The 27,174-nt window shown below is 41.2% G+C and overlaps 1 protein-coding gene across 1 annotated transcript in view; it reads left to right on the top strand.

Annotated features, from left to right (window-relative positions):
• Window positions 1-26,183, top strand: part of FAM171B (family with sequence similarity 171 member B) — a gene marked incomplete at both ends in the record, with an annotated part of 29,233 nt that extends 3,050 nt beyond the window's left edge. The window contains 7 exons of the mRNA XM_084208887.1: window positions 16,820-17,053; window positions 17,803-17,895; window positions 18,185-18,340; window positions 20,116-20,283; window positions 23,831-23,947; window positions 24,456-24,579; window positions 24,851-26,183. Coding sequence (XP_084065013.1) covers window positions 16,820-17,053; window positions 17,803-17,895; window positions 18,185-18,340; window positions 20,116-20,283; window positions 23,831-23,947; window positions 24,456-24,579; window positions 24,851-26,183 — 2,225 coding nt within the window. The remainder of the gene's footprint in view (window positions 1-16,819; window positions 17,054-17,802; window positions 17,896-18,184; window positions 18,341-20,115; window positions 20,284-23,830; window positions 23,948-24,455; window positions 24,580-24,850) is intronic.
• Window positions 26,184-27,174: the final 991 nt, after the last annotated feature.

Below are 27,174 nucleotides of genomic sequence, written 5' to 3'. Positions count from 1 at the left end.
GAGGAGCCTGCCTGAATTTGGGGTTTCTGCAGGTGATGGGGACTGAGAAGGAGCCTGCCTGAATTTGGGGTTGGGCAGGGTGATGGGGACTGAGGATCCTGCCTGAATTTGGGTCTGTGCAGGTGCTGTGAACCCAGAGTGAGGAGGATCCTGCCTGAATTTGGGGTTGGGCAGGGTGATGGGGACTGAGGAGCCTGCCTGAATTTGGGTCTGTGCAGGATGATGGGGACCCCAGAGTGAGGAGGAGCCTGCCTGAATTTGGGGTTGTGCAGGGTGATGGGGACTGAGGAACCTGCCTGAATGTGGGGTTTATGGAGGATGTTGGGGATTGAGAAGGAGCCTGCCTGAATTTGGGTCTGTGCAGGGTGATGGGAACTGAGAAGGAGCCTGCCTGAATTTGGGGTTGGGCAGGGTGATGGGGACCGAGGAGCCTGCCTGAATTTGGGGTTGTGCAGGGTGATGGGGACCGAGGAGCCTGCCTGAATTTGGGTCTGTGCAGGTGCTGTGACCCCAGAGTGAGGAGGATCCTGCCTGAATTGGGGTCTGTGCAGGTGCAGTGACCCCGGAGTGCCCAGCAGAGGAGGTTTATCCCGCCCGGCCGGCAGGGCACAGGGCAGGGCTGGAGCTCCCGCCTGCTGCCTGCTGTCTGACGTGCGTTCCCCTATCGATGGCCCTGTTCTGTCGAAGCTCATTACAGCGTTTTACAGATCAATTCCCGCCCGGATTAAGCGGCTCCTGGCGCTGGCATTGCCGTGCTGCCCGAGGAGGGATGCTGAAGTCAGCACAGCTGTGTGGAGAGCCTGGGGAGCACAGTGCTGGCAGTGGCACATCAAGGGTTTTTTGTTCATCTCTTTCTTTTCCCCTAAAAACAGCAGCAAATTTGCCACTGCCAAGAGCAATAAGTAAATTCTGTAACGAGGCAGAGAACACACAGAAGGAGGACCCAGCTCATGGAGTTATTCTGGCTTGTCTCATCTCACAGATGCAGGCATGCTTTCAAATTTAAGAAGGAAATTAAAAAATGGGAGAGCAAGAGAGACTGGTCTCTCTGGTTAGGGTGGTGATTGCTGGAGAACCTGCCTTGGTTCTTATTCTTAGTGATTTTTTGCATTTCCCTTGTGGCAGTTTGGAAATCTGGTGCAGGAGCAATTGAAGAGAAGCTGCTGGGAGCTTCAGATATTCATCATTGAGGTCAGCAGGCTTGAGCACAGAATTCAGTGAATTATAGTCCTGGCTCTGATCCAGGCCAATCTGGTTTTGTTTCCCATGTTCCCTTTTCTTTATCTTTATTGAGGTGCTTTCTTCACAGGAGCTGAGTGTGAGGTTCTTTAATGTTCCTGAGGCTTGGGCTATCCTGATGTGGGGCATTTTTATTCCCTTTCTGATGCAGATATTGCTCTATAAATAGAGCAGAGACCACTAATTGAATAAGTGATAGTTATCTGTATCAGCTCTGGGGCAGGTCTGACATGCCCTGAATGAACAGCTGCAGAAAAAGCAGCTGTGTCAGTGGCAACTGTCACTTTACACAGGGTGACATTCAGCATCTTCATCCTGGAGGATTTTTACCATCTTGAGACATGAAATTAGAGTTGAACAATGTTTTAAAATAGTTTTTTTTTTTCAAGTGTGGGTAGTCCCTGTACCTTTTGTAATCCCAGCATGAACAAGAAAAACCTTGCCCTGTTATTTGTTATAGACCATGCCCAATCAGCCTCTTGGTTCAGAATTCAGGGGAAAAGGAGTTTATTTTGGTTTGGTGTGTCTTGTGGGTTTTTGTTTTGTTTCGTTTTTGGGTTTTGTTTTAAGCAGATGGCTTTGCATGCAATGGGGAGATTAGCTTGGTTCTGTAGGGTGAAATTCAAAAGCTGTAGCAGCTAAAAGTGGTGCTGAACAAAGGAGAGAGGGGATTTGGAATTGCTCTGTGTATTTATTTGTTAATACACAAACCCCTGTTTGTTGAGACAGATGAGATAAATATGTGATTGTTGACAAGCCCAGAAGAAAATCAGAGATTATTTTTTTACCTGCTGGAGACAAATTCCCTGCCTGGATGCTGCCTGTGGAATTTGGTTCTGAGCCCATGTCTCAGCCCTGTCTGCCTGGATGTGGTGATCAGTGCTGCCTGATGAGAAGCTGTGCTGTGGACAAGTCATTTCTGGCTCAGAGTTTTCTAAACTCTTTTGTATGTTCTCTTCTTCTTCCTGACCATTCCAGCAGGAGGAAACTTTCTCATGCTTCCTTTTTATTTAAGACACCAAAAGAGAAACGTTTCTCCAAAATAACATGATGTTTGTGTAACTTACTGCTTTTTTAGTCATGGTGTTCCCTGTTTCTTGCTGTAGAATATTTTTCCTAATGGCTTGTATATTGGTGTGTAGCTGGATCTAATACTGAGGTATTTAGGGGAGCATTTGGTTCTGATTGTTACACTTGTCTGGGTTTGAATTTCAGCCATAACACATGATAATGCACTTAACCCCATGGTGTAGTGTGACTGTCTTCTTTGTCACTTGATGGAATAATCTCTATGGTTTGCTGTCCCCAAAGTCACTGGATTGGGGATTAGCAGGGCAGCAATAACTCCAGTTTTGGTTTTGAGCTTTTGTTGCAGTCAGATACCACAAAAAAATGAGTGAGGAATTAAAAGCTGTGTGGGAGATCCTTTAGCATTCCAGTAAGGAAGGGAATTCAGTCATTTGCATGGCTCAGCAGTTATGTGGGATACAGTTCCTGCTCAAGAAGCCAGGGCTGTCTGAGTAGAGACCTCTGATCAGAGCTGGCATTATTTGTTTTACACAAGCAGCAACACAACCCTCTCATCCTGATACTGGGATATAACTGGTGTCAGGGAAAAGGCTTTTCCCTGAAAACAGAAGTGTTGCATGCACACCCCAGCCAAAGGTTTAGTGATTTTAAGCTAACTCCACCTATAGAAATCAGCTCAGAAAATGGCCTTTGGTCTGCTGTTCATTTTTCTCAGGCTTCCCAGCCTCTGGTATTTCCAGTGGTGGCTTCTCAGCTAGGTGGGACAGAATGCAGGACTTGGACAGGTCCTGCTTTGTTGGAGATGATGTTCTTAAGTGTCTGAGCTTTCTGTGCTGTTCTAAGGCTTGGTAATGCAACCAAAAATCAGGGAGGGCATTAGGACACTGAGAGGGGATAAAGCATCTGCAGCTGGAAATGGGAATGAACAAGGAAAAGGAAATATTCATGGATGCACGTGCTCCAGGATGTAGGTCACTCAGTTGCCAGTACAAGAAAAAGAGGAATTTGGGGTTTTTCGTGGTAAAACACACATGAAAAAAAAATGTAGTATGGTTTTTGCTTTCACTGAAGCCTGTAACACATTATACAGCATCCTGCTCTGTACTTCAGAAAGCTTGACTTCAAGAAACTTGCCTTGATAGTGGCTTTTATTGTAAAGAGCTGAGAGAAACCATGTCTTTTGGCATCCTTGAGATCAGGGCCCATGGATGCATGGTCAGAAGGGGCAGGAAACAAGGGATTCATGATGGCAGGAAGGTACCCATTGCAAGGTGGCAGTTTTTGCAGCTCTTTTGTTTGTTTTGCTAAAGTTTGCTTCTTGTCAATCTGTTGGCAGAAAGCACACCATCAAAGGGCAATTGCTATGTAAAAACATTCACAGAATTACTGTCTGGCTGAGGAAAAGGCAGGCTGAGAATTTGGAATGCTGCTGCTGCTATCTGGGTCACTGGGGATCTGTAGCAAGCTTTCTCTGTGAACTAGCTCAGTAGATGAAGTCTTTGAAGACACAGGCAAAGATGTGAGAGGAAAGTTTATTCAAAATAAACTCAATTCTTGGTGTGTCAAACTTAGCAAAACAGCACAGACTACTTTGTTGTCTTGAAAGCTGCATATTTTTCCATCCCTGTATCCATCTGTAATGAGTGGGGACTTGAGGCACAATTTATTACTCCTGACACTGTGTTTCATTCCTAATTCACAGGTTTTACATCTGGGGTGCTGTAGGAGCACCCAGGGTCTGTGATCAACCATTTCCCCAAACCATCAGAGTTATTTTACTCTCAAATAACTCCCCTGTCTTCAGCAGGTTGAAGCCACCATGTCTGGTTCCTCCTGCTTAATCCTGGATTTGCCAGGGGTGTTCAGACCATCAGGTCTGGTTCCTCCTGCCTAGTCCTGGCTTTGCCAGGGGTGTTCAAACCATCAGGTCTGGCTCCTCCTGCCTAGTCCTGGCTTTGCCAGGGGTGTTCAGACCATCAGGTCTGGTTCCTCCTGCTTAATCCTGGCTTTGCCAGGGGTGTTCAGACCATCAGGTCTGGTTCACAAGGAGCTGGTAGTTGTTTGTAGAGGATGTGGATCAAGTCTCCTCCAGTCTCAGCTGGCCCAGCTGCCCTGACTTTCCAAGTGACTGATTTTATTTTCAGAGTCATTGGTGCTGCTGTTTTCACTTACTGCAAGAGTTATTGAGTAAGGCCACTCTGCTGCAGATTTGGGGCTGTTTCATAAAGATGATGCATGCCATTTGCCTCAGTCTGCTGAAATAGATGCTGGTTATGAATCCTGGCAAAACACCAAATCTATTTATTATTAATGACTCTGCATGAGCAAGGCTCCCAAATGAAACTGATTGGAACATGCTCAGGGAAGTCATTTTCTGTGAGGTAGCAAATCTGGTGGATAATTTCTATGTGCTAATCTGAACTCTACTGTCAAGATGTTTGAAAATATTGTCCATTTTGCTGGGATGAAGAAGGATGTGCTTGCCCTCTCCACCTATTATAGGCTCTAATGGAATTAAGAAAAGCTTTTTCATGTAATTGTGGAAAATATTTTTCCTCTGTTTTGAAGCATTTCATTAAGTGACAGAACAGGAGAAATGAGTAGTTTTATGTTGGGTAAATGCAGGATTTTGGTAGATTGTGTCTTTAGAACAATAAAAGCTGTTAATAACATGAATTATGGCTTGTGATAAATATCACAGATGCTTACTCCATTGTTTCTGGGAGCAAAGGAGAAAACTTACTCTCACTGGGCTGCAGTAGGGAATTTCTTTGGATTGTGGACCGCTGAGGTTGAGAAAATCCTCTAATTAAATTCAGCATGAGACCCAGTGAAACATTTGTGAGACCCTGCATAGTTTGGGTACAGTGTTGGGCAAAAGAACCTGTCATGGCTGTTTGCCTCTTAATTAGCTGTCAGCTTCCTTCTCCCCCTCTTGTGGTTTTTTTTAGGTGTTTTTTCTTAAGCACTACCAGTAGAGAAAGACAGGTTGTCTGCTGGATTCTTCAGTGCTCCATGGGACAGATTGTCCCAGACTAAGTGGATTTGTTTTCCCCCATCCAGCTGGCACAGTCTCAGAGGTGCTGAATGAATCCTGAGTATTTGGGGGGAAGGAGAAATTGCTCACTGCCCCGTTCTTCGCCTCGGTGTCAACAAAGCCATTTCCACCCTCCCAGGAAGGTTTCCATGGTGCTAAGTCGTTTTCCCATTGCTCCCTGCAGGACCTGGGGCACCTGCTGGGAAGGGAGAACTTGTGTTTGTGCAGGAGACAGCACAGCTGGGGCCTTCAGCTGGCTGCTGGAGCGCTTGGTGTGGGGATGAGCTGCAGGCAGGCAGTGCCTGCATCCCGAGTGAGTGGTGAGTGCATCCAGCCCTGCCCCTCACCTGCACGGCATCCTTGGCCCAGAGCAGTGGAGTTCTCCTGCTGCAGTCCTTGTTTTGCTTTAGCCTGTGACCTGGTGTGACAGAACTTTCTCTTTTTCTAAACCTTTTTAAGCTCTGAGCAATAATACTTATTTAAAACGAGTAGGAATCTCCAATCATTTCTTCTGCAATCATACCCGGCGCTCTGTGTTCTTTGTTTTGTGTTTTTTCATCATTCACTTTATGAAACTCAACTTTAATGAAAATTTCTATATGACAGGGACTGTAGCTTGTTGGGTGCTCTTGCTTTGTTGCTGCCATATGGATTTCCTCACTCTTGCAATAAAAAATTCCCATTCCCCGTGCACAGAGCTACCCTTAGGGAATGTTGTCCTGCAAACTTTAAATTCTATTGTGTCCATATATGCCTTTATACACTGGCCTCCTTCCAAGGGATTAGAGGATCTTATCCTGCAGGTGAGAGACAGACATTGCAGCAGCATTACAAATATTTTTCTTGAAGGAGTAGTATGAGATTTTACAGCTTTAGGGGAAGAAAATTACTCTCAGACAAGGGTAGTGGGCAGGTTGTTATTGAAAAATATCTCTGAATGCAACAGTGGCTGTCCTTTGCAATTAGTGAGTAATGTGCACTGATGTTTGAATTTCTGGTTTGTGGGCTCTATTATGCCACAGAGTCTGTGGATGCATGTCTGTCTTAGGGTTTTACAGCATTAAATGTCATGTTTGAACAGGTGCTGCTTTGTTTTCCTGTGTTTTTTTTTTTTTTCCCTCCTTCTGTTAAATTGAGGGTATGTTTAAAATTGCACAGGTTTTTTTTTTCTGCCAATTCTACTCACAAGCCACCACTAGGAATTCCACAGGACAAATCCTGTACCTGACCCATTAGGATTAAAAAAAAAAAAAAAGATACTTTATGTTGCAAGGGTTCTGGAATATTCTTTCTGTCCAAGTATATTGACTGTAAGAAGGCAGGTTTGACAAATCATTCAAAGTTCTCTGCAAAAAATGGTCACTTTTTTTAAGATGCTGCTGCTGGCTGATTTATTTTTGCTGTGTAAATGCTTTAAAGGTTTAATTGTAAAGTTCATCAGTGGGAAATCCACATTGTTGGCTTACCCTCTAATTGGCACTTGCCAGTTTTTCTTGAAGATGTATGATGTGTTTTGGGGTTTATATAAAAACCTCATATTTAAAATAGAGTATTATGAAGATTTTATAATATTCCCCTTTGTACTTTTCCTCCCAATATTCTGTAACAAACTGAATTTTTAATATTTTCATTTTCTCGGCTCTGATGCGAGGTAAAATGATACTGGCAGTGATTTAAAAAAAAAAAAAGAGAGAGCAGCATCACAGGTTTAATATTAGCCAGTGAGTAAACTGAAATGAAAAAAAGAACCTTATAATGGCCTCTGAAATGCCTGGGCAAAGCTGTTATGTTTTGTAGGTTTTGGGAGCTCTTTCTAGTATTTGCTTGCTCATTTTAATTGCTTTCACTTGCAAATTTATCTTAATTTGAAAGGTAAATTTTATTTAAGATTTTATCCTTGTAATAGTAATAATTTATCTCACTTATGTCAAATTACAGAAGATGATGTTTAAAATAAATGACTCCTAAATAAGTGAAGCTCTGCAGACTGCAGCATTTCATCTTGTCTGCTGTCTGTCTCCCTTGCCCCAGGAAGGTGAATTTCTGCTCCTGTCTTCCATAGTAACCACAGCTCTGAGAGCCAGGCTGGCTGATTCAACAAAATAGCAGCAAATCAAAATGCAGAGTTGCTATGGTAATTTTAATTCTCATAGGTTTATTGTGTCCTGTGAATTCCCATATTCTGGCTCGGCTGGTGACACAGTCTGATTTTAATTTGTGAAGAAGGCACAAATGGTGAAAAAACATCTTGCAACTCCCTACCAAACGAGTACCTTGCAGCAGTACATGCTGTGCACTTAAAATTATCCCAGAGAATTTTTTAAATGACATGAATGCCATGCAGTGTTAAAGGAATACGGGGGGGGGGGGGGGGGGAAATCCCATCTAACCTTCATGTCTGCCTTCCTGTCTGAATTTCATGGCTCTTGCTTAGGTAGCCCATAAAAATATATCAAGGGGAATTTTCCTTCTGTTTTCTATTTCTTATCAGGAGCACTTCAAAGTGCTTGGGGGTGTGTTCCCCCTGGATGGGAGAGTGAGTGGTTAGCAGCTTTATGGATTAGCCTGATGGCATTCTGCTGCACTTCTTACAAGCAGCATCCTTCCAGGAAGGTGTTCATTGGTTATGCAGCAGTAATCATCAGGGATGCTGCCTATGATCATCTGGCTTATTTTATTGATTTTGCAAGACCGTGATTTCATCAATATTTGGTTCCTGTCAACATTTGTGGAATGATTATTGTGCTTGTGCAGGTTTTTTAATGCATCTGGTCTGAGACCTTGGGTGGAAGTTTAACCACTTCTAATCACAGGACACATCTGGTTGTAGAAAATGGCTCTTTTTGTTTGTTTATTCAAATAACTCATCAGATCAGTCCCCCCATGCATACAGCAGATCTTCAAATGGAAAAAGCTGTATATGCCTATGCAATCACACAGATTTTGAATACTGAGGCCATCCAGATTATAAAGTAATCCAAATCCCTTAAAATAATTGCAAGCATTAACAGTTTGCAATTTTTTAAGATGTTTTTTGTATTTTTTTTTTTTTATGTGAACTCAAGGTAGTGATGCAATCAGTACCTGGCCAAGTGGTGCAATCAGTACCTGGAATGAGATGGGTGGGAATTTAATGTCTTTTGGGAAGTACAGGCATCATTATACTGAGCAAATATCACATCAAAATGTGGCAGCTCAAGTTTGCCAGAGTTGAATATTGGCCATATTTAGTCCTGATTAAAATTTCATCTTGCCTTTCAGTTGCTTCTGAATTTGGAGGAACTGATAGCAAAAGTTGTGGGGAGAGCAGTTTATTGGTTTGCACTGACCTACTGCTTATTGACTACTTTGGAAATCCTTTCAGTGCCTAAGTACTAATGAGCCATAAATTAATATTTTTCAACAAGTATTCAAGGACAAGATTTCTAGCAAGAATGTTTAGCAGTTTTCTTTACCTCTCTCATCAAAAAGCAAATATCCTTTTCCTCTTGTTGTTTGCTTAAGGTTTGTATTTACATATGCACACAACTCCATTCAAAGCATAAACCCCTGAATGTAAAAGGAAAATAATTCTGTTAAAGTGAAAAAAAAAAAAATTATTCTGCTGAAGTGAAACAAAATTTTTGTCAGTAAATAAATGCAACTAACAACTTTTTTTGTGGAAACATCAGTAAAATGCAGTGTTAATTCCATGTAAAAGTGGTGCCATGTCTATGAATACTTTGGCTGGGGAAAAAATGGACAAGGTATGACTCAGGTAAACATTCTATTTCCCTGGTGTGTTGGGTTTTTTCCTTTGTTTATTTACTCTTTTTCCCCATCAAAATCCCTTTAAGAAAGGAAAAATGCTTTGTTCTTTTCTGTAAAATATATAACACTTGCTCTGGTGTGTTAGTAGGCAGTCAGCTGCTTCATACTGTCTGACACAGTTTTATTATCAAATGAACCTGCATTTGGGGTCTGTTTTCAGCTAAATAAATAACTAGTCTTAGACCAACTAATTGACTTAGAACCTTGAAGTTTTCTCTGGATCATGCTAATTTCCCAGAGGCAAATCCCTGGCAGTTTTTCAGTCTGCTAGATTAGAAATGCCCCTTTCAAGTGCTCACCCTGACAGGTTTGATTCAGCGCATTTCATTTCATGTCATAAATTCACCACTCTTTTTAGTGGGAGGCTTGCAGAAAACCTCATCTTCAGAAAAGTCTTTTTTTCATAACCAGTGATCTTGCTGGCTAAAATATCACAGGGACTCCTCATCACAGGGATGGCTCCAGGATGGATTGAATTGAGGAGGAAGGAGACTGAGCAGAGCTCTGCAGAGCAAGGAGGACACAGCCAAAGGCAAGGGGAAATAGGAAGTGGGGAAGGGATTTTTCAGAGCACAGTGAAGGAGCAGAAAGCAGGTGTGTTTTTGTTTGAGATGCCAGCAGACTGTTGGGTTTGCATCTCTGCCTGCATTGCTCTGTTCAGCACTTTAGAGCAAAAGCATCCAGCTGTTTCAAGGGATGCAGCCCCTCCTTGGTGTGGCACTGAGGGGTCAGAATAGTGTGTGAGAGGTGCTCTTATGCTCTGGTTTTCATTTTCCCAATAAGGTGGGAGGAAAGGCCACCTGAACACTGCATTTGTGTGCTGAAATGATGCATGCATTGACATGAATGAGCTTCTAGTAAATAATTTCCATTTCCTCCTAACCCATGTGCAGATGCCTGACAGTTCTGGCACTGTGGGCTGCACGTGCCTGTCACAGCTATGCTGTGATATTCTCATCAGAGAAATAAGGTGAAATAAGGAAGTGTTTCTTTATATCCAAAATAAAGCATTATTTGAAGCAAATATGATAGAATTTGTTTCAAAAAACTCTCTGAGTTAGAATATAATTGTTATTTGTTTTTTTTTTTTTTCCAGCAAAAGCTCACTTGAGTAGCCTGATGTGTGACAAAGCTTAGGCAACAGTGTGCTAATTTCTTTTTAAATTTCTAATCTGTTACACTTTTTCTTGACTGTGAAGCAGGAGCTTGGTGGAAGCAGCTAGATCTGACTAGATTGGGTTAAACTACAGCAAAAATGCCTGTAACAGCCTTTCCCTGCGTAAAAGGGACTGCCTGTTCCCCCCAGGATCTACCTTTTGCTCCCTCCTAATTGAAATTTTGTAGATGGCTTCTGTGGAAATTGGTTGACCAGAAATAGGGCAGTGGGAATACTGTGGTGTCCTACTTTCCCAGACCCTGTTTTGCTGCTTTGTCCTTGGAAATTGGTAATGTGTTCTGTGTCACTGCAAAGATGTTTGCCAAAGCTTCTCTTAAATATGCATCCTAAAGGTTATTTTGCAATGAAATATTTTAAGGGAGTGCAGATCTACAGAACTGTTCTGTATAGATAATGTGGATTGGCTGTTCATATACAAATGCAGCAAATACTCTGTGCTTCAGTTTGTTTAAAAATATCTTTTATGGGATCTGTATTGTTTAAAAGCAGTAAAACATCAATCTCTTTTCTCCAAAGGGCATTTCAAGGTGCAGCCTCTACTTGCTTTAAAATTAGAGCCATAATGCTGCCACTTTGCCTGAAGATCAACCTAAATAAGGCAATTTTTAGCAATTGCTGCAGTCTGTGCCTGTCCTTTTGTGCCCCTGTTCTTCACCCAGCACTTTGGGGTTAGTGTTGAGTCCCTGGCTGGAAAGTTTTAACTCCCAGAGTGATTCTGGAGAGAGGTGGTGCAAACTGAGCCTCCTGCTAAGTGCAAGAGTGAGACTGTCAGTAGTTGTCAACTTCCAAGTATTTTCTTTTTGCAGCCAGGTGGAATGATTGTATTTGTTGTCCTAAGCATGTGTTGTTCCTCTCTGAATCTAAGGTTTTCTTTTCCTGATTTTTACAGCTGGTTGGGTATTTGCTGAATTTTCTCAGACCTTTTGTGAACAGTGTGAGCTTCTTTGCTTCTCAGTTCAGTCACAAGTTGCTGAAAATGAAATATGCAGACTGTACTTACAACTAATTAATAAAGACAAACTGAAAATTGCACAGGCCAAAACACTTGCAGTGGTTTTTTTTTTTTTTTTTTTGTTTAGCAGTGTTTCTGTTCCCTTTTAGGGAGGAAAAATAATGTTCTGCTATTTATTTTCTGCTTCTGTTTTAAATCAGAGCAGTAGCACATAAAACAACCTTCTAAAGAATCACATAATTAGTTTCTAAATGAGATCTTCTGATACCAATTTGGAGCAGATAGAATGATTTGTGCAGAGTTAGAAAGATCTTTCTACATGTACAAGCCCATTTGTACTAGGCTCTGTAAATCACTGCATGGAGTATGACAGGATAAAAGAGCACTGATAGCTAACAAATGAAGCCTGCATTTGGCTGTAGTGGTTATTAATTAGATTTGCAGCTTATTTGATAGCTGGGAGAAGCATAATTGAAAACCAGGCAGGGAGCTCACCCCAGCCTGACAATAACTCTCACAAGGCACCCATAAAATAGTTATGGCACTTGAGGGGTCACCTGTTCTGTCATTTCCATGCACAGTGCAAGGCAGCAAGCTCAGTCCTGTGTCAGGGGCTCCAGAACAGAGGTACCCACAGGGGGATGGTGCCTCTGGGGAGGGGGCTTGGCCCTGCACTCACTCACCCCCAGCCCTCAGGTGCTGCCACAGCTGCCCCTCATGTACATGGATTTTTCATGAACTGAAGTGGGCTTCTACTTCCCCCATGTTTATTTTTCCTTCCCCCCCCATATCTTTATTTCCCCCCCCATATCTTTATTCCCCCCCCCATATCTTTATTTCCCCCCCCATCTTTTTTCCCCTTTCCCATCTTTTATTTTCTCCCATCTTTTTTATCTCCCCCATCTTTTTCCCCCCCATCTTTAGTAGCTTTAAGGGAATTTTAGCAGTTGTAAGGGAATTTTAAGAAGTAGCAATTGGTGTTTTTGGGCAGGAGGATGGCTTTGGCATGAGCTTTTTTTACTGAAGCCAGATGTGTGTTGTCTGTCTAGATTGTGTTTCATTGATTTCCACCCCCCATGGCAATACCCACTGCAATACTGGATGTGCAGCAAAACCCTTTATTTTTATTACACATTGTTCCTTTGCTGATCAGTGCACCTTTCATATCCCTAATTGTGCCAAGCCAAAAAAATCAGGTGTTCTGTGAATGTAAAGGATGGAAAAAGGGTTTTTCAGTCAGCTAAAAACAAAGAAATGGCACAGCCTGGGATTTCCATGCCTGGTTAGGAGGGAGCCACAGAGCTCAAATCAGCTCATATTTTCTGCCATGGGTTTAAACACCTCTGGACAAGGCTGAGAGGAGCCCCTTCTGAAGGAAGGAATAATTTGATTGTAGGTACTGCTCATCCCATAATTGTTAACTGGGTAGCTGTCTGTGAGTTTGAGAAGAGTATCTGCCTTCTTCCAGGTACAGAACCTCTCTGGCTGTAGGAACTTGGTGATTAGTAGAGAAAAAAAGGGTTTTTTCTCTACTAATATGTGGGAATTCTCCCTGGGCAGTGCCCTATGTGTGTGTTTTCACCACCCTACCTCAGTTATGTGGAACATATTGGTGCCTGTGAGGGCTCTGGCCTTGACCATGGTAATTAAATCTCACAGAAATGGGAACCAGATGACATGCCTGTCTGCAGAATTAAGAACAAATTACATGGATCATAATTGAGATTTTTTTTTTTTTTTTTGCACTGTTACATTTGTACCCAGCTTGCAATTCCAAGCAGTTCTTTGGCTTAATTCTGTGATAGGATTTCTGAGTTAGCACAGTGATATGAAGCCAGATTCCAGGCATTAGATATTTCTTCTCAAAGGAATCAGGTGTAAATTCAGTAAAATCAATTTCACTGACTAGGACATTGCTGAAGTAGCTAAATGTGGTAGAATGCCTTTTTTTTCCCCTCTGTCTGAATAACTGCTGCATTTGTATGAAGGTTTATCACAAACATTTTAATGCTGTAGGAGCTGGCATTTCCAGTGGACCTGCCAAGAGAGGAATCCCTTCCTCTGAGGCAGCACAAATCAAATTAGCAAGGACTGAGTTCTTTCTTCTAATTGTAGGAGTTCTGTCAAATCTGTTTAATACTGAGCTACAGCTGACCCACTTGTGTTTGGCACGTGTCAGTGACCAGAAAAAAAGCACAAAGTTCATCCATTGTTGAAGTTTTCAGCTTTGGTTTTGTTAAAAAGCTAACCAAGTGTTCATTATTTTTATGTGAACTGGTTTTTCAGTATGTTTTATATATACTGAAAGGATGCATAAAGGGGTTGAGTCTCCTTTTATATATTTATATGGGAATAAAATATCCTGCTGCAGTTTCCATCAGAGTTGAGACTTGAAATTGTCCTGAAAGGCTTGTAAATGAAGGTATTTATGAAAAGAAAAGCAGGATTTTCTTTGCAAAGTAGGTGTCTTGGATGTTCCTGTGACGTGGTTAATAACTGAATGCCATTAAATTAGTGATAAATTTGCACATTAAATGGATGTGAGGCTTGTGAGGAGGGAGCTGCTCAGGGGATGTGAAGGTTGGAAAGAAATGGTCGGTGCTGTAGGACCAGAGCTGCATACAGACTCTGAGCTCTGAGCCCTGGGAATGTCCTGCTTTTCTCTGGGCTGCAACAACTGCTCTGAAAAACTGTGGTGAACGTGGCTTGGGGAGTGGAAAATTGTTACAGTTGGATTCTGGCTTTGTTTTTCACATGGTGTCATCTCACAAGCATTTGGGTAGAGGCACACTGAGGAGTCCTCATGGCTCCTGTGCTGTTACTCTTGAGGAGCACAAAGAATAATTATTTAAAAAAGCATTGTGTGGGAGTTTAAAGTGACTTGTTGGCGGAGTTGATATTAGCAAATCCAAGTGCAGGCAGGACACAACTCCCTCTTGTCAGGGAGATTCTTGTGTTAGCACAAAAGATAAAGCAGGGCTTGGGTCACCTCTAATCTGTGTCTGGATGTGCAGGGGCATGAAGTGAGCGCTCCTGTGTGTGACACTCACATAGCTGGGGACTCCTCCAGAGCTGCCACTGCAGAGCTTTGTCTCAGCAACCCCCAGGATCTCAATCCCTGGGATTTCAATCTGCATTCCCAGCCTGATGTCTGCATCTCCTCAGTGCCCCTCCAGGCAGAGCATCACTCTGGGGAAATGCTGGGGCAATTTCTACACCCTTGGGACAAGGAGCTAATCAAAGTTCAGCGTGGCTAAAAATGGGCAATGATGTTCTTCAGCTCACCATGAGAGAGTGAAAACAGCGCAGCTTTCTAGTTTTGTTTTTTTTTATTTTTTATTGGAACCTCAAGGTTCTAAGAAATTGGGGTTTAATCTGGCTGTAGCTGAAGGAGATGAGGAAGAAATGGTTTTGCACACAGAACAGCCTCTGAATTTACCAACATCTGCAGGGGGGCTGTGGCATTTGCCCTCTCTCCTGTGTTTTCATGTTAGGCTTTTTGTCAGCAGGAAATGGAAACTACTCATTAAAAGTATGAAATGATTGAAAGAATGCGTCTTTCTGAGTACATTTTAGATTTTAACTTTTTATGACTGATTTCAGCTGTTAAAACCAGGCTCTTTTTCTCCTAACTTGACTCCAGCTGTTAAAATACCACTTTATAACAGGCATTTCTGGTGTTCCTTCTTACTGCCATGAGCTTGAATTTTGTACCACGGTATTTCTCACTTTTAAATACCATTTCATGATAGACTCCTGACTTCCAAATGGTTACTGGATAATAATATTGTACACAGCCTGTTTCCTCTCCTCTGTAGCCTTTTAACTAGTCATTGGCCAGGGGCAAATGACCTGTTTTTCAAGTTTTGGCAGCCACTGGAATGATGCTGGTATCTGTGTAACTGGATCAATGCCTGGAGGAGCTGTTTGGAGCCTGTAATTTGCTGACACGACATAATTTTTTTCCCCAATTATCACATGATTTAAAACCCCTCTAGCACATCAATTTAAAGCAGCTTTATTCTCAAAATATTCTTTACATAAGGAAAAGAAAAAAAAGCAGATTACATTGTTCCAAGATTATTGTGCATTTTTTGATTAATTCTGTCAAATACATTTGGATGCCACTGTTTTGTTTTTTTTTTTTTTCAATTTTTCTGAAAATATCTATCAGTTTGCTAAAGGAGATGTAGATTTTTTTGTATAACATTGCAGAAAATCAATCTGGCACAGCTGGTAAGTTTTTGCTGTGTATGTAGTAAGCATAAATGAGGCCAGTGTAGCTTTTGCTATGTGCAAATCATTTTTTGCATGAATATACAATATGCTCCAAGCATACAATAGATTTAAATAAATACTTATTTCAGGGCATCTCCAGCACATACTGGTTTGTTTTTTTTTTTATGAATTGCACTCAGCTCTTCAAGACCTATTCATTTCAATCAAGGTCAGTGGCAGTAATCTCTTGGTGCAATGTCAATCTCAGTTATAGTGGGGATAACACAGTGAAATTGAAGTATGATTTTGGGTAGATACATGTCAAATAACTTAAGTTGACATTTGACCTAAATAGAAATACATATTCATGATGAATGGATTTGAAAGTGTTAGGACACCAAGTAATGGAGTGATATTGAGTAGTGGTAGATCTGTAACCAAAATACTGGAAAATCTGTTATTGAAACTATTTTTATTAGTACTATTTTAGGTATTTTAATTTCTAAAATCAGATTATTCTGGAAATAATGTGGAATTCTGTCCCTTTTCACACACTGTGAGAAGACTCCTTAACAGTTTATTTGTCATCAGGGTGAGAGAGAAATTGTGATTCAGAGCACCTCGAGTCTGTTGTTCAAGTGGATTGATTATTTTCAGCATACTTTTTAGTCACTGCAATTATGATCTCTGCAAGACACTGGGTATGGTATGAACTATCAGATCCTCTAATTAGAGTAGAGAAATACTGTTTAGAAGTTGCAATGTAGGAAGGCAAAAAGTAGCCAGTAAAAGTCTGGTGGGAGATGGGAGCTTAAAATAATGTCTGGATGCATTTTTAATAATGTTATACATGTAAATAGAAATGTGTCGTCCCACTGTCTGTAGACATCAGGTTCTCTGCCTTTACAAACTCAAGGTGCACTCTGAAATGTGTGTCCCAAGCCAAGGCTTGGATCAGAAGACCATCTGTATTATCAGTGTGATATTGCAGAGCTCAGTAAATCCCACCTTGTCACGGATGCATTCTTCAAGCCATAACAAAAAAGGGAAGACTGCTTTGTAATTTGGTTTCAAATGTTGGCGGTTTTGTTTTTGTTTTTTTTTTTTTAACTGGTTAGTTATTGTATTTGCTGAGTTTGATAAACTTTTTGACATCTTTGTGCCTCATCTAAAGTTTTTTTGTTTCCCCCTTCTCTGGGGTATAAATTGCATGGTTGCCCCTGCCTTTGGCCAGAGACAGGGATCCACTGTGCAGTGCATGAACAGCGAAGACCTGAGTTCCAGGACTTCTTGACAAAACCATGGTCCTTAGCTGTGATGTATCATCATGACCTCCTATTTTTCCTTTTGTCAACAGGATCTGTTTTTACCCTAAAAGTTCAAGTAAATGACATCATCAGCCATCAGTACCTGCGGCAAGCGGTGGTCGAGGTGTTTGTCAACTACACCCTGACAAATTCAACTCTCACTGGGAACAATGGAGCAGTGTTGATAAAAGTCCCCTACAAACTGGGATTGAGTTTAACTATTGTCTCATACAAGGATGGCTACCTGCTGACACCTTTGCCTTGGAAGACTGCGAGGATGCCAAGTACGTAAGCGTCTTACAGCACTATTATTAAACTCTCTCTGGCAGTAATTAAATTTCTCTCCTAAGCTGTCTGGGTGGTTGCTGTCAGCTGAACACAACTCAGAGAAGTCAGTCAAGGGAGATGGTGCCTGTCAATGCAGATCTAAGGGTGAACGGTCTGTTAAACTTGTCAAAATTCTGATTACTCTAAAGCAGAAAATAGCCCTTCGAAAATCTAAGTGGGATATGTTGTGACGCACACTGAATTCTTAGAGTTATTTTTTTTTTTGCCTAGAGTTAGCAAAGAGCTGTTAATGTGTCCTGACAAAAATCCTGTTGACCTGAGTAAAAAAAAAAAAAATCCTGAGTAACTCTTGGAATGCCAAAGCTTTTTGCCCTCTAAGCAGATATAACCTGTTACAGCTCTGCTTCAGCAGAGTTTCCTCACAGGTTTTCTTGTTTAACTACTGCATGATCCTAAAAAAGGCACAGGATTATTTTTCTTAAAAAAGAGACTTTTAAGTCAATTTCTAATGACTTTCTAGTCCCTTGTTTATCCATAGAAGGTGTAAAACAGTAGCAAACATTCAACAGAGGTCTTTCTGCCTAAACACTAAAATACCTGCTCTGGATAACAGGAGTAATTTATTTAGTCTTCGTATGCTCTCTGGTTTATTAACTGCTCTGTTCAATAGATCTTTAGATTTGGAGGCCTTGGAGGATTTTTTTTGGTTGTACAGTGTAATAACAGATATTATCATTTTCCACAGTCTACTCATCCGTGACGCTCTCATTATTCCCACAAAGTCAAGCTAATATATGGCTGTTTGAAGATACTGTCTTAATTACTGGAAAACTGTCTGGTAAGTTCTGTGCATGCAGACTGTAACTAAACACTTTGTGATAGCCATCTGCACCCACATGGAAAAGAAATTAAGCATCATTTTATATAATACCTGTCTGCCTAAAGCCAGATTTTCTGTTAATTATGTAGCTGTATGAGAGGCTGTGACAAGTGCTAGACTGGAAATACAGAAATCATGGAGAAAGTGGGTGAAGACAGGTTGTTATGCTAAGTGGATTTCTGAAGGGTAATAAAAACACTGTTTGTCTGTTTTACTGTGGCTAAGACAAAATATTAATTTTTTACAGATGCCAAATCTCAACCGAGTGTTCAGTTTCCAAAATCTTTAATGAAGCTTCCAACAAATCACATTGCAAATGTTACAGCCTATCTGACAGTGCCAGAGCAATTTTTGAAAGTGGACAGCTTTCTCTATACAACAGGAATTATTCTAAATAAGTCAGGTAAGTGAATATGATGGTTAGGAATTCGTATAAAGAAATATTATAACGCCTATGAGTGCACAGTGTTTCAGAAAACCATATGCTTCATTTAAGAGGGCCTGAACCTGCTTCCATTGTATTAGATCAGAAAGCTTTGTTGCACAGGAGTGAGCTATAAACACATCAGGTGAGTAATCAGTGTTACTCTATTTTGGTCCATGCAGCGTGAGAACATCTCTTGCCACACTGAAATACAACTTCAAAATCTGCTTTTTACATCTATATGTATGTATATATGTTTATGCTCAGGATTATTATGCTCAGGATTTCATGAGACTGTGGAACTGGTTTAGTCAACACTTAAAAAATGCAATTATGGCCAGACTGTACAGTAGGTGAAGCTAAAGAAATCAGTGAAACAGCAGCAATCAACTTCAGCTGTGGAGTTCCTGCATTTTCACTGGAGTGGTTGGTTCTAGGGGTTGCACCCAGCACAAAGATTGCATGGAAGCCCCTCTTGGCTCCCAGGCTGGGCAAGAAGTGGTCCCTGTGGGTACAGAGCACAGCTGGAATAATGTTTTCTATGCCTCTGTTTCACTGGAGAAGCACTAAGTGGTTTTATGGGTTGTAACTCTGCTCTTAGACCGTTGGATTTTGTTAGTATTTGTCATTCTATCAGATAGTTAGTTAATCTGCATAGGTACAGTAATCTCTGTTAGGTTGTACTGTGTGCAGTTCCATCTTTCTTTTGTTCTTTTCTTTCTGTTCCCAGTGGATCTGAAGCCATGAGGCTCTTAAATTCATTGTGGTGCAGGAAGAGGGCAATGTATGGCTTATTTAAAGTCATCATACCCTATTTTTTAATTTTCATTCCATTAAAGGCAGCATATATACAGATATTTTGACAAAGATATTTTAAAATCTTTCTTATCTGTGTTTCACCTCTTTAAATGGAAGGCAGAAGGAAGGAAGCAAAGGAGAATAAGCAGTGTTTATCCTCTTTGAGTGTTCCCTTCAATCTGTCTGGCATGTGTTTTAAATTATTCATATACCCCTGAAGGAATAGGCTTCCTTTTAGGGCAGGTGGAAGCTAATTGATATCTGATGTGCCAGGAGTTCTCTCACAACCAGCTTCTAACAGCCTGCATAGATTTAACATTATTCTGCTACTTAGTAATTCTGTTTCAGCTTCTCTCACCATCCTGTCAAACTGGGCATTCTGGAGCATTTGCAAACTGGTGAAAGGAAAACAAAGGAACGAAACTTTCAGGCTGCCTTGTAAATGCAGCATTTCCTCTGAGTGCTTTGACAAGCCTCATGATTAACTATCCAGTTAATTCTGGCTGCCAAATTCGGAAATTAATCCTTACAGGAGAAGTTCCATATGCTTTCAGTTTAATTCAATGTTATGTACATTGTGATTATACCAAAATTATTGTATTATCTGTATTTCACATCAGTTAGGGGCTTTGTTATCTGATGATCTGAGAGGGGAAACCCTTCCTCCCCCACCCCAGAGCAAGTTTTGCCTCATGGTTAGGTCTATGGTCAGTACAGGACCCAGATGTTGCAAATGTGTTTCTCTTATAGCATTGGTATAGAAATGACTCTGTTTTCTTTTAATCATAAATTGTTAAAAGTTCAGAAGGAATGTGGATTTTTATTTGACCAAGTTGGTAACAGCTGACTGTGTAGCTGGATGTGGATGAGGACTTGCCTTTAGTAGCTTAATTCTTCATTTATTTCTTTTAAAATAAACTGTGAAAGAAGAATTACAAGATATTTCTTGCTTTCAGGTTTCAAAAGCATGGAATTAATTCCTCTTGCTGCCATATGTGCAAATGTTCTGTTGGCTGGGAAAGAACTGAACATCAAGGGTCCCATTCAGGTTACCATCCCTCTTCCCACAACTGCTGTAAAATCAGGAGATGCTGTACCTGCCTGGACATTTGATATGAAAATTGGTAAGTGGGTTAGTTGTTATTTTGCCTTCTAGCACATGCCTGTAGGTTTGGCACATGGCACTGTGGGTCGTGGAACAGTGGTGGCATTACTCTGTAAGGTGATGGTCAATAGGTGGTCATTTCTTTTAATGGACTAGCTTGAATTGTTCAAAGGTATTTCCTTGCTTTCATTAGTTCAAAAAGCTTTCGTAAAATTCATTAGCATTCCTCTTGCCTGCATTTAATGTACTGGATTTTTATTTTCATGGGAGGCTGAGTGTTCACAGAACATATATTTTAAAGGGTGATGTTAAATTTCAAGCCTAGTAATTTTGGGAATTCCTTTTTAATAGAAAGCAAACCAGAACTGAAGGTTTGGATGCTTTGTCTCCTAGAGTGTAGCTCTAACAGTCCTTTGATGCTAGAACTGGAATAGATATTGCTTCAGTTAACAAAAACAATTCAGAAAGTGAAATGAAGGGGAAATAAGAGTTATCCAAGGGAACAACATACTTCTTCCAGTATGCAAAGAGGAGGCTGGGGATTAGTCATTCTAAACCTTTTGTCATCTCTTCACATCTAATTTTAGTCAGGAGTGAGTAATGAGTAACCCATTTAGCTGACCTGTATTAGGTGTGGGTGCATTAGTGTCCTGATTGTCCTGCATTGCACCTCGCAGTCACCATCACCCTTGAAATATGAATTTATATTGAATATACAGGCTTGAAGTATGCAAGTGAGGGAGGTCACATCTTGCTTCTTATCAAGGCAAAAAGCTTTTGTTCAGGGCTTGGAAGTACAGGAGAGGAGCACCAGCTCTAACAAAGTGTTGTTTACACATTCAAGAAAGAAACTGATCACCCTAATGAAAAAAACCTGAAGAACATGGATTTGAATGAAGGATGTGCTAATAAAATTTGGCTGGGCTGTCTTGTGGGGAAAAAGTAAATAGGATAAGTTTTGGCATAGAAGATAAAGTCTGTCTATACACCTAGAAGACTTTAGAGGGGTAATTTGTGCAAAGAGATGGCATTTTAGAGGGTTTTAGTCTGAGGTGGTAAAATACCTCCCAGGGTTTAAATTTCTTATTGCCACAGCCACTTTTCTTATTGCCATTACCACAGCCAGCTCCTGTGCTCATCCTGTGCTGAGCTTTTCTACCTCCCTAAACAAAGCTAAATCAACACAGTTGTTAAACAAGGAGTTGACAGAACTGGAGCAGCACAGGATGGGGTTGGAATACAAACCAGAGTGAGGTGCTTATATGGGGGTTGAGGGTCCTCAGCATCCCTACATAGGTTTGTTGGCCTTGGGAGTAAACAGGAGCCAGGAGCGTGGCCTGCTGATGCAAACCTGGATAAAACCAGCTGGTTCTTCCTCTCCAGTGGGATGTGCTTTACAGAGATTCCATAAAGGCAAGCTGTTTGTAATGGGTGCTCTCTGAGGTGTACTGTTCACTGCTGCTTGCTGAGGAGAGGGGCAGAAGGATGGTGAAAAAGGACAGCAACTTTTGGGGCATAAATTCAATTGTGCTTTTTCTCCCATTTCTTCATCTCTAACAATAAAAATTTGCAACTGTATTCACTTTTTGGATGTTTATTCTTAAGTGTGTTCCTTTTTTTTTTTACCTTTGATCTGACACACTCAAAGTGACTTTTTTCCCAAGGTAACTGAGTAATAGTAAGGTGTGTTTTATTCAAGGTTCTGGTGAGTGAGGGCAGCTGAACACCTCAGCTCTGCAGCAGGCATTGCAGAGCATCCATAAGGAGCAGCAGGCCCCCATTTGAGCTGCGTGCAGAGCTCCTGCTGCACTCAGTAATGAGGCTCTGGCTTCCAAGATGCTGCATGTGGGATGTCCCCAGCAAGACACTGACACAATTTTTAACTCTGAAGTCCTTGGATAATGTGTTATGATGGTAATCAGAGCTCCCATGTCAGCAGTGATAGTGGCAAGGGAGCAGGTCTGTGTGTGCTGGGGTGTGGGCTGACCCATATGCAGCAGGAAAAAGATAGAAACTGCTTTCACAGGTTGCCTGAGCAGTGCTCCTGGGGCTTACTCCAAGTGGAGTAGTACTGAGATTTCCTGGAAAATGAGCCTTGGTAATTGTACTCAGCTGCTGTAAATGTAGAGTTGGTTCATCTGTATTGAGTGTGGCTTCCTTCTTATGAAATAGTTTGCTGCATTAGTGCTAAAAGTGCTTTGTGGATTTTAATAGAATTACAAAAACCAGAAAGCTTGCATTCAACATTAAATTGAGAATTATATCCTTCTGCTTGAATGGCAGTAAACCATAGAGAAAATGGGCTTACTCATGAATCACATTTTAATATTTTATCTTAATACCAAGTATTTTCTGTGTAGTATACTGGGGGGAGATTTAATTTGCTGAAAAGAACAGCAAACATGGTATAGCTTCTTATGGATTTGCTCAGTCAAGATAGAACTTCTGGAGATCTAGAAGTCATTTTTGCCTTTTATACAAGGTTTGCTGGTATTACTCCTGATTCTGGACAAGATTTCTCAGGTGGCTGAGAAAGCACTTTCAGAGCTCTGGGTTTTTGCTGCTGCCTTTCCCCTCTGTCAGCCATCCAAGCACCAGAAGAAAGCCAATGCTTTATTTTCTCCAGGTGTCCATCCTCATCTTTACCTCCTGGCTGGGAGATATTTACTTTTCCTTTGCTGTAAGAAGGAAAGAAAATCAAATTGAAAATCATATATGCTCCAGTTTAGATGAGTTATACTGTTTTCATACTTGATTACTGGTGTTTTAAAAAAGCTGGTGGTTCTCTCTACCTCTCAGTATTTGCAGGTTGAATATATAACATATGCAGGTTGAATATATAACATTGCTTACATCAGGCTGTTTTCTGTCCTTAGAATTTCAAAAATGGCTCACAAGAAACATATTTAAGTGAGTTAAGTATAATTCTCTCTCTTCTAATGGATGCTTTATTAATTGTAGGAGCTGGCATACCATAATACCTTTCCTTTGCCTTGCCAAACAGATGGTGTGGAATCTGTGTCCTAACAATAGCACTTCCTTGGGCTAACTGAACTGTTATGGCCTCAGGGCAGGGAGGAGGAAACATTCAAAACAAACATTGTTTATCCTATTGTGGCTTAATAAGATTAAAATGTTTTCCCCACTAAGTTCTGCTAGCTGATGTTAAACTTGTGTTCATATGCATCAGTTACCTGCTCCCTCATTTTTCAGTCTTGGCCTTCATGCATGCTAAAGGTCTTATAATAGGTTTTCTCAAATTATTTATATGCATATCTGTGAAAGACAGCTATTAATAGAAAATGAATCATATTAAGTTTACTTCAGGTGAGTAATGCTGATGCTTTGTTTCAAAGTAAATGGCTACAGATGGATGTTTGAAATGAAATTGTGAGGAGAGGAAGTTTGCCTGTTTAACTAAAGCTGTGTAATAAACAGTGGCTGTTAGAAGTTTCAGTTTTTCCTGTCCCCTTGTATATTTTTGATAATGGCCTAATTGCTGATGGTTTGAGGTATAGAAGAATCCTGCATGGTGTGTGCAATGTTTTGTCCTTTTTTTCCCCCAGGTGCTTGGGTAAACCGTGGGCTAGGAGTGGTGAAGGAAGTGGATGGCCAGTTAGTGTGGACATACACTGCTCAGCACTTGGGCTACTGGATAGCAGCTCCACTGCCTGGAACAAGAGGTATGGCAACCCCTGGCCAAGCAGTTCCTGAATGCCCCATAAGGCTGTCAGTTTGACTGCTTCCTTTAACAGCAGAAAGGAGAAGTGATATGCAACTTCACCACTTGGATAACTTTTGTTTGAGTCCTTACAGCGATTTTCTTGCATGTTTTGTAAATTCATACAAAGGGATCTGTCAGAGAAACAGTGTGGCTAATTGTAAAAACACAGCACTCTCTGGCAGAGTGCTAAGTAGAAAATGTAGATCACTTTTTTAAGTTAGCTTGGACAATTAGTACAAATATAATTTATCTGGAATGAAGTAGATGTCATAGTAAGCCTTTAGCATTCAAGATGAACCTGTCATTTTCACCTAGCAAGGTGAAAAGGGAAGGATGAGCATAATGCCATTGGAACACAAAATCACTGGAAAAGTACTGTTCGCTTTATGAGCTCTGCACATCAAGTGGAGTAATTTGGTTTTAAGAACTAATGCTTGTCTGTTTTGTTTTTTTTTTTTATAATCTAGAATCCATTATTAGTGCTGTTTCCAAGGACATAACAGCCTATCACACCGTGTTCCTTACGGCCATACTGGGAGGAACTGTTGTCATTATCATTGGATTTTTTGCTGTTCTTCTTTGTTACTGCAGGTAAGCAAAAGAAGTTCCAGTGAGCTCATTATGAATAGAATTTGAGGTTGATAAAATAGTCTTTTGAGGTTGAGACTTGTTCTCATAGCTAAACTGTAATGTATAGCCTAATATTTTTTTTTTAATTGCAGTTGTTACAGAACTTAACGTTAAGTTTGTGATGTCAAATTGCACACAACTTCTTAACCTAAGTCCAACCTCCAGCTTTGGTAGTCAACAGTCCAGTACTTCCTAATATGCTCTGCAGTCACCTTGCTTCTCTTTTGCATAGGGATAAATGTCATCGGACACAGAAGAAGGAAAAAAACTCAACCAAGCTGGAGGTCATAAAAAAAGACCAGACAACGTCAACAACTCACATAAATCACATCAGTGCTGTCAAAGGGCCTTTAAAGCTGGAGGATAAATCACAGTTATATACACCGAAGATTTCTTCATACAGCCCTCAAAGGAGACTGTCCCTGGACACAGAAGATGGAAAATCGCAGGACAATTTTAAAATCTACTCAGAGGATGCTTCTTATCAGTCATCCTGTCAGACTGGTCAGGCAAATTCAGCCCATTCAGTGGAGCCTGGTGCTGGAGTGAGGCTTTTACAGCAGCCAAAGCACAGTAACAGTACTATTTCCCAGGCTCCTAGGGACATTCCAGACCAAAACAGGTACCTTTCACTGAAAGAGGAGATGTATGGGCTGTCCCATATCCCAGAACATCTAATGCATATTTACAATCAGCCTATTGCTATTCTTCAAACCTCAGACCTTTTCCACTCCCCAGAACAACTGCATCCTGCTAAATCAGCAACTTTGCCGAGGAAAGGGCAGCTGGTATATGGCCCCATGATGGAGCCCGTGAATCGGGACAGTTACATGCAAACACTCCCCAAAATGCCAGTGCACTCTCATCCCCAGCCTTCTGCCTGCAGAGATGAGAATAGTGCCCTGGGTGGTGAAGAGGGCTTGCCTTCCCAAGCAGCCAGCTGGGGCAGGTACACCAACAGCTTGCTGGAATCTGTCTCTGTTCCTGGGACACTGAATGAAGCTGTTGTAATGACTCCATTTTCATCTGAACTTCAAGGGATTTCAGAGCAAACACTGCTGGAGCTCTCTAAAGGAAAACCATCTCCACATCCTCGAGCATGGTTTGTGTCCTTGGATGGAAAGCCAATTGCTCAAGTGAGGCATTCTTTCATAGATCTGAAAAAGGGCAAAAAAACTGAGAGTAATGATACCAGTCTGGACTCTGGTGTGGACATGAACGAGCATCATCCTAACAGGAAACTGGAGAGAGAGAAAACTTTCATTAAAAGTATGCCACATTCTAAGATTCTTTACTTGGAAGACCTGGATCTCAGTAGCAGTGAAAGTGGGACCACTGTTTGCACTCCAGAGGACCAGGCTGTGAGGCACATTATGGAAGGAGGGAACGGGCCAGTCCTAGAACAACATAATGAGGAAGGTCAAAGGAAAAAATCTCTGCCAGGAAGTCATGAATCCGGTATCCCTTCTGCTAAAAAAAGGGATAGACCACCTCTCATGAAAAGAGATAGCAAAACAAATATCTGGAAGAAAAGAGAGGAGAGGCCGCTTATTCCTATAAATTAAAACACAATGTGCTTTGTGCTGTTGCTCTCCCTGCTGGTTGTTGATCTCTTGCCTGCTTCTGTAATTCTGCAGTGTTGGGTTTACAAGGGAAATGTTGTTTCCTAGTATCAAGAAAAGTTTAATTTTTTAACATAAAGATTAAGTTATCAAACTTCAGCTGGGCAATTGATATTCCATATGAAATGAAAACAGGGAATACTACTATTAAACTTTTCCAGTTCCTAATTTTACTGGCAGTATGAGGAAGGGCCACATTTTACTTAGCTTGTCATTCTTGGACACACTTTTGGGAATGCACAGTGAGAAATGTAGGCACATGATTTAATTTTTTTGTACATGTTGCTAATGCAATGGTAGCCTAGTTAAAGCCATTCCTAGCCTTGTTCCTAATCCATGTGACCATCTGTACAGTATTTTATATGTGAACTTTTCTAGCTGTCTGTTACTACTCCTTTGTACAATGTGAAACGTTTCATCCGTTGGTCCCACGACACCAGCAGATGAGCTCTGCTGGATTTATCAGCAGAGCTCTATAGCATCCTGTGTGCCCATCCATGTGCAATCCCATACAACACTGGGGGAAGGGGAAGTGTACAAGTGTGGCCACTGCAGTTCATGGTCCCCACTACCTTAAGGTGACGCCCATCTGCTTTGTTTAGACCTGCTTTGTTATGGCCCATGGATGTTGAAGACTGGCCTGGCCTGTGAAGGGTCCATGTCCAGCAGAAGAGGACTGGTTCTGGTAGCATTTGGAGCTGCAGCTACTCCTGATCCCAGTGTCTTGTTTTGGCTTCATTGTCAGTGAACATCTTTTCTTCTCTATGCTGTTGGGCCAGCTGTGCTCCAGAATATAGCCTTGAATCTCTGCCTGTTTGTAAGTGAGAGTTTGGCCCATGATGAAGAAGTGTGCAAGATTAGACAAATTATCCCTTGGAAAGAGTGAGCAGGAAAGCTTGGCACCATTGCTTTTTATTTTATGTTAAAAACATTG

The sequence above is a fragment of the Fringilla coelebs genome (genome assembly GCF_963513975.1).
Source record: "Fringilla coelebs genome assembly, chromosome: 7".
NCBI classification, from domain to species: Eukaryota; Metazoa; Chordata; class Aves; order Passeriformes; family Fringillidae; genus Fringilla; species Fringilla coelebs.
Note: the sequence above shows the minus strand (reverse complement) of the source record. Positions and strands in the feature narration are given on the sequence as shown.